The sequence below is a fragment of the Colias eurytheme genome, chromosome 24, assembly GCF_061535395.1.
Source record: "Colias eurytheme isolate Ceu_HAF_F1 chromosome 24, ilColEury1 Martin Lab GWU primary, whole genome shotgun sequence".
In the NCBI taxonomy this organism is placed as follows: Eukaryota; Metazoa; Arthropoda; class Insecta; order Lepidoptera; family Pieridae; genus Colias; species Colias eurytheme.
Window position 1 is genome coordinate 2,684,303 of NC_143003.1, and position 11,405 is coordinate 2,695,707.

Here is an 11,405-nt window from a genome sequence, read left to right on the forward strand (position 1 = left end):
CATTTTTTTTTCAAGTAGATGAATTCTTAAAACTCTATGTGTACACCCATAACAAGCAACCCGCCCAACTTTGTCACCAGCACATGAGCTATCGTTTAATATTATGTTTTCATAGACAAAATGCTCACATTAGAGAAGCGGTATATGCCGGCTGCGCGAAGCTAGAGAAAAAAACATGGATTTTCAGGAAAAATTTAGCAAAAAATTTTTGACGTAATTTTGTTGTTTAAGTATTTTTTACGTGATCAGTGTATGCAAAACTACAAGTCTCTTCGCGCTTAGTATACCAATAGTGGGACACCCTGTATAAAGGAACAAGAAAGGAACGTTAATAACACAACCCTCTATAATATTATTATGTGAGTAGATAAAGCTGCTCAGATTCGTCAATAACATTTTTGTAAATAGAAATAATTGCTGTTATTTAATAATTTATAGTAGCCAGTAGGCTGCCAATTTCTGACATTGCCTGAAACTAATTAGGTACATATCTATAAACCTTAGAGTATATTAGAAAAGCTATTAACATTATCATTCATTCAATATCGTCTTACGTCTGGCTTTCCGCGCGCGGCTTCTACAGATTTATAGAAAATTTTTCAAATTGTACTATGTAGCTTGAGTGCTATGTAGTGACGATCTGTATGAATACATTAATATTTAATATGCTGGTTGGTGGTGGTATAACGTCCGTTTATTGGACAAGGGCACAAAGTTCAACTGAAGGCTATTTTATAGCCGACAAACCATGTACCTAATATTTTAATAGGTCATAATTATATGTTATTCTGGTACTTATAGCTACATGGCTGCCAAGTATCATCAGAATCTGTTCAGTAGTTTTCGCGTGAAAGCTCCACTTATTCACATACATGATTCGTACCTTTTAACCTGGTGGTAATTTTAATTGTAATGGAATTAAAGTAGTTAATAGTTTTCTCAATAATTATTTACTTTTAAGTTTTAATATAATCGAACTTTTCAACATGTACGATACGTCACGAGTCGATGACCTTTATTCTATTCCGCTATCCCTCATCAACCCATACATTTAGAAAGAGACGATATCATACGATCCGATCCGACATTTTGACTTACCCAGTGACGTGTTTACAGAGATTGTGCGAACACGTACAGCTAAGTTAGAAATTAGTTTAAATTATAATAATAATTAGTACTTATATTCTGAATTGTTCGCTATGCGAGAATTTAAATACGACGTGATACAACTTATTCAAGGTGTCAGAGATCGACCGTGTCTTTGGGATAAATCGTTAGAAAACTACAAAGATCGCGTTGAAAGGAGAGCGGCTTGGGAGGAAGTGTTTGGAATCCTTGATGAAGGCTACAATGAAATGAATCGCGAAGAAAAACGACTAATGGGTGAGATTATATTATGATATTGTATTATTAAAGTTGTTTCAATACTTTTATCAAGCGGTAAACCTAAACAAACCGTATCGTGACGCATCATGGAGAAATATTTACTTTGCGAATATGACAAGTATTACGTTACGAATGACATTGACAGCTGTTAAAGATGCGTTCATCATTGAACTAGTTTATTCAAATGAAAAAAATGGTAAATGCCGAGCCCGTGCCGTTTTTTCTTTTCTTGGTCGGCAAATTTCGCGCAGAAAGATTTAAACCTATTTGATATAATTAATTATTTAAGATGTTTTTAATCTTTGCAATTTTTTTCAGGGGAACATGTGCTCTGCAAATGGACAAACATTCGAGATACTTTTATGAAATCTCTCAAAACAAGAATGGGTCGACCGAAAAAGAAGTATATTTTCTATGAACATTTGAAATTCCTTTTAAAAATGACAGGCGAAGATTACAGCAATTCAGAATTCACCGCTGACGAAGCCCAAACATACATGAAAGTGGAAAAAGACAGTCCAAAAGAAAGTAGCAGTAGGAAGAGATCGAAAAAGTCGGAATATAATGAGAATGAATCATTTAAAAGTACACAAAGTTATGATAAAAGTAATAGAGAATATTACCAAAGTGACAACGATTTAATAGAAATAGAAGAATCAAATGATCCTCGTATTATGAATGAAGATGAAGCCTTCTTTGCTTCATTATTACCGACAGTTGTAAAATATTCTGAAGACGAAAGATTAGAATTCAGGATAGAAGTATTATCGGTAATGAGAAAAATAAAGGAAAAGAGAAAATGGTCCTCTGAAAGAATGGATTAGAGTTTGTATATTTGTGAATTTGTTTCGGAATTTTTTAAACATAAGTGTAACGAATAGCTTTATGGATAAGATTTTTTAAACTGTGATACAAATAAATAAATATTTCAAGCTTATTTTTTTTCTTAATTTTCCTATTCTATACGTACTTACGATGATGATCCTATTTCATGATCTCTATACCGTTTCGTTATTGAACCTTCTTATCATTGTCAAATATTTAAGGCTGGCAATACATGAATATTTTTATCAAATAAGTCAAGGCTGTTATTTAACCCACTAATAAGGGTGCACTCACACACATCAGTCACCGTCACGACACGTCACCGGACAGGATTAAAAAAAAATATGTATCAATAGTTCTAGTATGACTCTGTTCCCACACGACAGTCGCCGGCACGAAATCTATCAGTGACGTCACCGGTCAGGCACGTCAAATAATCTTTCCATACATGTATCATACTTTTATCCCCACTCACCCGGTGCCGTCACGTCTCAGTTCAGTCAGCGTCGTGCTACCGTCAATTGCTACAGGTTCTCTAGCGTGACACACGTCTAATCACTGACTAACCTGATGTATGTGTTCAATGATTCAGTCAAACCGGCGACGTGACTGACGGACAACATGACGGTGACTGGTGTTTGTGGATACGTACACAAACCGTCACCGATCAGTCATCGGTGACTTGACGGTGACTGATGTGTGTGAGTGCACCCTAAGGGTGCACTCACACACATCAGTCACCGTCACGACACGTCACCGGACAGGATTAAAAAAAAATATGTATCAATAGTTCTAGTATGACTCTGTTCCCACACGACAGTCGCCGGCACGAAATCTATCAGTGACGTCACCGGTCAGGCACGTCAAATAATCTTTCCATACATGTATCATACTTTTATCTCCACTCACCCGGTGCCGTCACGTCTCAGTTCAGTCAGCGTCGTGCTACCGTCAATAATTGCTACATGTTATCTAGCGTGACACACGTCTAATCACTGACTAACCTGATGTATAGGTATATTAAGAAGAGCTGGAACGTCAACACATTTACACATTGCACATGTTAGGCCGGGAGATACTGACACAAAATTTCGGGCCATTTGTAACAGGATGGCGGTCTAGAGGGGTCTTAGTACGCAATGACAAAAAGAAAAATGATGGTCAGAACGCTGGTACCGGCGGACTAGTCGCGTGGGCGTTAGTCACACTCGTCGGATAAATAGCGAAAGTCCAACGATTTGTAACACAAAAATTTTAGAATTTACCGATAGCCCTTAAAAAAGATGTAGGCGGTAGTGTCATGCCATACAGTTACGATGTGACTTACAGTCCGCCATACCGACGTGAATGCGTTGATTTAAAAAAAAAAACAATTCAACCATTTGTACCGAGCTCACTTTTGCACAGGTAACAATCGTCGTGCAGCCATTTACTAAAATTGCCATGCCATACTTTTCGGACGATTCCAAATGGTCGCCATACCGCGGAAAAGTCAAACGATTTGTAAATCGTTTGACTTTCGCTATTTATCCGACGAGTTCGACTAACGCCCACGCGACTAGTCCTCCGGTACCAGCGTTCTGACCATCATTTTTCTTTTTGTCATTGCGTACTAAGACCCCTCTAGACCGCCATCCTGTTACAAATGGCCCGAAATTTTGTGTCAGTATCTCCCGGCCTATGTATGTGTCATATTTTGAAATTGTTTATAAATACAGGGTGATGTAATTGGTGTAGTACGAATATCTAAAAATCAATGAAGAATTTTGTGATACAGTAAATGGAAGAATCATAGACTATTTTTACAGTATTTAATAAAATCATTTAATTTTTTGTTCATTTTCATTAGAAATGTCAATTTTTCTCACCAAGGTGGAAATTTGGATGATAAGGATCTTGTTAGAAAAATATAAATTTTGACTAAAATCGGCATTTTTTTTTTTCAAAAATCAAATAACTAATTAATAATCAGAGTTATCACATTATTAAAAAAATAAGCCAAACTATACACAATTTTTACCTACTTGATGCAATCCTCAAAGATCTCAACCCAATAGAGTTACTATGGGGCATTATTAAAGGGAAAGTAGCATCACAAAATGTGAACTTTAACTTGAAAACTGTATAAGAATTATTTAGAAAGGAAGCAAATGCTATTAGTCTGGATATGTTTAGTGACGTTTGGAGAAAGACGCGAGAACACGAGGAAAATTATATTCAATTAGAACCAAAAGTAGATAATTACACTGACTCATTTATAATAACATTAAGAAATTCCGACAACGAAACATCGAGTTCTTCGAGCGATGAAAGTTACAGTGAAGTAGAAGATTACGATTATGATTAAATAGATTCTTCTTCTTCTCTATAGATACTGCTTTCTGAATTGGTGGTAAATGTTAAAACTGTTAAACTGTTATGACGATTCAAAAGTGCTTCTAGAAGAAGTCTAATTGTATAAATGTTTGAGTTTGAGTTTAAAACCAATAGTGTGAAAATTATACAATAAACATGTAACACATATTTGTTAGCGCGTATTGGTAGGTATTACGTACTTACTACAAATATAATATTTCTTAGATATCTTTACTCGACCAAAGTCAGGAATTTAATTATTATTTGATAATTGAATGATTATTAATACTTTTATCCAATTGATTATTATTAGAATAAATAATTAACTTCATCAATTGATTTACTTTTAAATTATAATTTTACAGGTAAATTATGAGAGCTTTCATAAGTAATTATATTTGCATATACATATCTACAACGCACCCATTTTACAATTCAAGTCTAAAATGAAACTAGAGTCGCATTTATTTTTGAACATACTGTAAGTGAAATTGCATAAGTGTGAGTACTGTGAACATGCCAGCTTTCCCTAATTGACCGATATGTGTTCAATGATTCAGTCAAACCGGCGACGTGACTGACGGACAACATGACGGTGACTGGTGTTTGTGGATACGTACACAAACCGTCACCGATCAGTCATCGGTGACTTGACGGTGACTGATGTGTGTGAGTGCACCCTAAAGCAAGAATAGTAGATCTTAGAGAGTATCATAATGATTTCTGGTTTGTTGGTTCTTTCTCTACTTGACAGATAAGAACTGTTAAGAATATTAAAAAAATACAGAAATAGGTATGTCTTGTTTATTAGTAGTAGAATACCTTGTTTTAAAACTGCTTGCTGAAGTACTGCAATTAATAATATGTCAATATCATAAATGTTGAAATAATTACATACAGGGATATAAGAAAGAAAAGATAGAAATATTTAATAGATAAGTTTTAATGATCATTTTTTATGTAGCACTTTTAGTAGTACGTTTACATAATCACGAAAACACATTTCCGGTAAATTATAAAATAATGACGTAACCTTCTTAACACCAAAGTTTATACACAGCTAATAAAACATCCAAGTTCAAAATATAACAAAAAACGCTTCGGCAATACTTTATAGAAGAATTAATATCGAAGGTAATCCACAATACCAGCAATATTAAACAATAACAACGCATGTGATATAAAAAATCGAAATCTTATCGTAAGAAACGTCAGAATCGTCAAGAGAAAAAAATATATTAAACTGTTCCAAAAGTCACAAAATTCGTAAATAACACTGAAAACGCCTCTATCCGATATTCTCAATCCTTCCAATTCGGCTCACATTAAAAATTCCTATCCTTCCAAGAGAAGACCGGAGGCGCGTATTAATGTTATCTAATAATAAGTCTATCTTACATCTACTCGAAATAACGAACTATGATTATTTCAACTCGATTACGAGTACACAGAAACATATTTGAAATACAATTTACTATGGGACCGAAATAGGGTCCGTATCCGCTAATTTCACTAAGTCTTTATTTTTATTTACAGGATACGAGAAACACGCCGCGCCGTCAAGACAATGTAATATAATCGTATCTATGTTATATACAAGCGGTGAAATACTGTAAGTTTATACGGCTTTAAGCCGAGAAAAATTCAGACAAATCTGAATACCGCCTTCGAGGGAAAAATATTTAATTGTTTAGTGACTAGAGCGTCCCCGTAATAAACATCGAGCGACGAAATTATTTACACTATCCGGATTATACCACACTTTAACGCCTACGAGTACTTTAAATGTACACTAAAATAACACCCTTCATGAACGCAAGGAGCACGCCAAACGTTGGCACCGATTTTTATGTATTCGAAAAAAAAATAAACAACATTCCTAAACATCTCTTATCAAATTTGTGCAGATTTGGAAGTCGCTGATTAAAACTATACGCCGATAAAAAATATTAAAATCCGAATAGCATCAGCTACAAAATCAGTCTAGCATTAAGAAGGGCTATTATAATATTTTTTTTTTATCATTACCTATAACGCTATAAGATTAAATACACATATTGAGTATGGCTTTTATCACCTAATGGAAACACTTACCGTTACGAATTAAGCCTAAGAAGTGAATCTTTATACAGTCATATATTATTCATACGATACGTATAATGTACACGAAGCGAACTATCGACGGTCGAACCGAAAGAAATCGACTTCTACAAAAGAAAACTCATTTGAACTGTCAGGTGACCGAACTTATCTAACTCGAAAGGAACCCGCTAAACTTAAAACGAACGTAACAAAAATAGATCACACGCGAACCGAGGCTACATTTAAATATATACAAAACAACAACAATATCGATTTACAGCTAGAGATAGTGCAGGAGATCGCGTTCAGTCTCGCAACGGGGCGGGGTTAAGTCTAGTTTGTGAAGTCCGTAGTGGGTTTCCTAGGCCGGGACTTCTTGGGTTTGGTTGGGGCTGGCGAGCCGCCGCAGCAGTGGCAGCCGCGCTTCACCACGCCGCGGTTGGACGCACGGCGCCGCGCCTCGCCGCACGAGCCCGCGCGAGTCTTGCCCGACGTGCTCCTTGCTTCTTCACTTTCAGTACTATGAAACATCCGTTTGGGCGGATATGTGCGTAACGGAGGATGCGTGTCATCCGCTGACGAACCATCCGCGCTACCGCTCCGTTCAATCCCGCGCCCGTCTTTAATCACGGAGTCGAGCCGCATTATATTCGTGCCGATGCCGCTCGAGTCCGTCGAGTTCTCCTCGAAGGGGCTCTTGCAGCACTTCTCGCTGTCGCTGCTGAAGTCCAATGGCCGGCGGCTCTCCGATCGCTCGGACGCCGAGTTCGACTCCCAGAACATTTCTGCACGTTCCGGCGAGGATGTATCGTCGTCGTCGGCCATAGATCCCAGCGTCGCATCCCTGTCTTCCAATTTGGGGTCGTCCATGAGGTTAGCGTCCAGGAATCTGGGGTCAGTTTTGTCGTCGTCGTAGCACACGCGGCGGATGACTTGTGTCGCGTTGCCGGACGAATGTACGATGGTCGAGGCCGTGTTGGAGAGATGCAGCTCCCGATCGTTGAGTATCGAGTCGAATTTCGACACGCCGTTGTCTTTGACGAGGACGGTTGGCAAGCTTTGCGTGGCTGTTTCAGAATATTTCAGATTGTTCTGCACTCCGCCATCGGGCGTGGCCTGCGATATGACGGTAGTTTGCGGCGCCGTCACTAGCACGGTAGCGGGCGCTCGGGACGCGTGGAATATTGTCGACGTCATGTGCCTCCCTTTCACGTTTGCTATTGTGAATGGTTGTAACTGAAATGCAAAAAAGATATAATATTATATTATATCTAGACTCCATTGTATTGTTACGACTCAGATGTGTAAAATCTAAATATATTATTGCTTTACTCAATTTCATTGTAACGTCTTAAGATTATTTAAAAACTGCCATCAACAAACAAAATTTGAATAATACCTTTAACACATTCTGTAGCAACTACTTTTTGTTTAATCAATGTCTGCTACAATCATAACATAATAATGTTATAATTTAAACGCATCTTTAATTACAATACAGCAACACAACAAAACACAAAGATTTAGAAATTGTTCACCTCAGATTCATCCGTAGGCTCCTTATGGAACGTAGTATTCGGGTGGGACCTCGCAAACTCCTGCGGATCCAGGGTAATTGTACCATCACCGCTGACCGTCACGATACCGTCCAAACCCAGCGCCATGTTCAGCTCCTCCTCATCAGGCACCTGTTCCCCGATCAGCTGGTCCGTGGCTATCTGGTCGTCAATGTCCGGTTGCACGCTCTGGCTTAGGGTCGGTTGCGCTGAAACAAATGCCAATCTCCTAGAAAAGATTGATTAGGGCAAGATTTAAATTTGAACAAAGATTTAGACCGGACTCTCAGTGGAGTTTCGTTTGCAAAAATAGCGGACCTAAATCTGACTTCTGATATATATTATGTAGATCCCAGACATCCTATAGACAGATGTTGCCAACCAGTTTTGTGGTCCCCCTCCCCCCACCCCGGTAATTAAATATGGCATACAAAGAAAAAAATTAAAATTTCCAAAACATGCCGTGTGGGGTATCAATTGAAAGAGCTTATTGAGTAGATCACGAATATATAGCATACTGTAACATTTCTTACACTTTCTCTAAGATTTTTTAGAAAATTTACGAAAATGTTCCATTTTTGAGTTAACTTTTAACCACTATAGATTGAAAACTCATGAATATATTTTTTAAATTATTATTTTAAATAATTAACAATAGTCCATTGTTTACGATTCAATAGTTCGTAATATAATATAAGTGAGCTATATGTATGTTTTAAATTGCAAGGCGCAACTTTCACTGAAGTTACCGATTTGAAATCTAGGGCCTTAGACAAAGTAACAATTAAAAAACGATAACGAAGTTAGAAAAGGCAAAAATGTATGGGATTGACATACGCCGCGTTAGATCACGTGGTCTATCTGATGTCAATCCCATACATTTTTCCTTTTCTAACTTCGTTATCGTTTTTTAATTGTTACTTTGTCTACGGGCCCTGATCACACAGAGGCTGATTCAAGAATGTTCTGCCATATTTTTCATTCTGTCAAACACAACGGCAGTGCAGAGATAATTATTCTAAGCCCTGACACCGATATTTTTGTATTAGGCCTTTATTTCTGGCATAAACTTGAAAATATACTCGCCATCTTTGAATGCTCCCCCCACTCCCCCATGCAACTATTTCACTGTACGAACTATTGAATCGTAAACAATGGACTATTGTTAATTATTTAACACTATTTTATACATATTTGATGAATGCAAGTTTAAAACAATTTCCGTAGTATTTTTTTGGTAACATAAAAGTTCACTTATCTATAATGAACATAAATTATAAGACACTTACGCGTATGTGAATGGTGTGTTGCCTCGTGCGCCGGAGACGACGAGAAAAGTAGTTCCGCCTCGGGGAAGAGCTCTGACGCTGAGGGGGAGTCTACGCCGAGATCCTCGCATTCTTCTGATAGTGACTTCTAGAATAAAATTCACGAAAAGACATAGTACAATTATATGATTAACGGCCGATTTTTCAATGCTTGGATAAAACTTATCCGTCCAATAAAGTATTACACGATAATATTAAAATGTCACGTAAACTGTCAAATACGGGCAATTAGAATACGTTTTTAAAATGGTCGTTTTATACATTATTCGACGAATAAGTTTTATCCAAGCATTGAAAAATCGGCCCTAAGAGAAAACTCCACTTGTCTTAACACTCAAGTAGACTTGTTATGGATTTATCAAAATCGCAACTACTTGTTAAGCTCTATATTGTGTATAATGGTTTTAACAATTAAAAAAAGTGTGCCGAGCACACGTGTCAGAAGTGAAACTTCTTTGGCAAGATTCAAAGATACCAAAATCGACGCCTTACTCCATGACGCGACCTTTAAATTTTACTCTCAATGCGCCTTAAGAAGTTTCACTTAAAGAAATCAAATAGAGATTAAAGTTATCTTACCTGTAATCGTAATTCGTGTTCCAATATTGCATATCTATGCCTCAAAGCTGCCGCAGACACATGGGTCAATCGATGGTGGCGTTGCGTTGTACCATCTTTTCTGTGCACAACCTAAATAAAAACCATTTTTAATTGAGAAATCTATTATTTATATACTTATTCCCGTAGCTTTAGAACGCACATTTATTTTTAAATTACCTGTAGTCTAATTACACTAACAGAGAATACTACATGACAAAATCGGAAAGCGAACAAAAACATTTTTATTACTCACAAATAATAAGCTTTTCACTTTCAAATAAACATTTATAAGCTTTTTGGATGTTGTGTGTTTGAACACCTCAGTTCTGTGTCATTAACTAATTAACAGTTAGTTGCCATTCAAAATAATGAAGATCTCATGAAGAATGACATGCGATATGCGGGTTCATACTCGAAAAATGGTAACTGACGAACGGACTCCATGCAAAATTAAAGACAATTATTTAGACTAACTAATGTACGAGATATAATTGAAAGGAAGCGACAACAATTCCTAACATAAGAAGATAAAAACGTATAGAAAAGTAAAAGACAAAGACAATGATGGGAGGCAACATTAACGACTTACATAATGGGTCGGTCGTTTGCATTAAGTACGCGATAGAATATAGATGCGACAAATGAATAGAAACGGTCCAAAGTTATCTCTTTTTTTACTATAGCGTGGAATAAATAAATACGTCTGTTATACATAAGATTAACACCGTTAAACATAAACATCATAAAAACACACTAACCTAATCCTAGAAGTCCTAACGTCTACCATTGAAAATGCTTTTAAATTTAGAAATAAAATATTTGTTTTGATTAATATTTAAGTTATGATAAATAAGAAAAAAAGATGTAATTGAATCGCTAACGTCGCATCTATATAACTATACTTCGGACTACCCATACACGCAACGAGAGAGAGAAGCTGACAAAATAAACTGAGGCGTGCAGGTCTACTAGAGGCTTCTAATATTTGAAGGGTCTGCGTCAGGACTACGATATGTTCACCTGGTGGTAGGCCTTATCGTCGCAGTCTGACGCGTCAATATCATAACCGCAACGGGGTGAATCGTCTTGAGAATAAGACTTTTTTGTGTCAATGTCGAACATCTTATCAAATATCCTTTGCGCCTCCATATCGGGGCTGTATCGGTCTGGGATCGCGTCCTGAAGTTTCAAAATGTGTGTAAACACCAAATAATCGTTTCTATAGCGGACAAATTTGTGCCAGTTAACATTTAAAGTACCAGGAAATACTTAC

At 37.0% G+C, this 11,405-nt stretch overlaps 2 protein-coding genes across 2 annotated transcripts in view; one reads left to right on the top strand and one right to left on the bottom strand.

Moving 5' to 3' along the window:
- The first annotated feature begins 1,119 nt into the window (after window positions 1–1,119).
- LOC149897894 (uncharacterized) lies at window positions 1,120–2,310 on the top strand. Its single transcript, XM_090115914.1, has 2 exons — window positions 1,120–1,383; window positions 1,705–2,310. Exons 1-2 carry the CDS (start codon window positions 1,200–1,202, stop codon window positions 2,208–2,210), a joined length of 690 nt encoding a protein of 229 aa, XP_089972040.1. The 5' UTR covers window positions 1,120–1,199; the 3' UTR covers window positions 2,211–2,310.
- Window positions 2,311–5,491: 3,181 nt separating this feature from the next.
- LOC149897895 (uncharacterized) overlaps window positions 5,492–11,405 on the bottom strand; it is a 30,661-nt gene continuing 24,747 nt past the window's right edge. The window contains exons 13-17 of the mRNA XM_090115762.1: window positions 11,153–11,311; window positions 10,112–10,222; window positions 9,494–9,620; window positions 8,187–8,413; window positions 5,492–7,884 (exon numbers count right to left, since the gene is read on the bottom strand). Of these exons, the coding sequence (XP_089971888.1) occupies window positions 6,982–7,884; window positions 8,187–8,413; window positions 9,494–9,620; window positions 10,112–10,222; window positions 11,153–11,311 (1,527 nt within the window). The 3' untranslated portion in view covers window positions 5,492–6,981. The remainder of the gene's footprint in view (window positions 7,885–8,186; window positions 8,414–9,493; window positions 9,621–10,111; window positions 10,223–11,152; window positions 11,312–11,405) is intronic.

What these genes read in the sequence shown, in the direction of transcription:
- LOC149897894 (XM_090115914.1), top strand. Translation starts at nt 1,200, where the DNA reads ATGCGAGAATTTAAATACGACGTGATACAACTTATTCAAGGTGTCAGA. An exon ending in CGAAGAAAAACGACTAATGG is followed by an intron (nt 1,384 to 1,704) that starts GTGAGATTATAT and finishes AATTTTTTTCAG; the next exon opens with GGGAACATGTGCTCTGCAAA.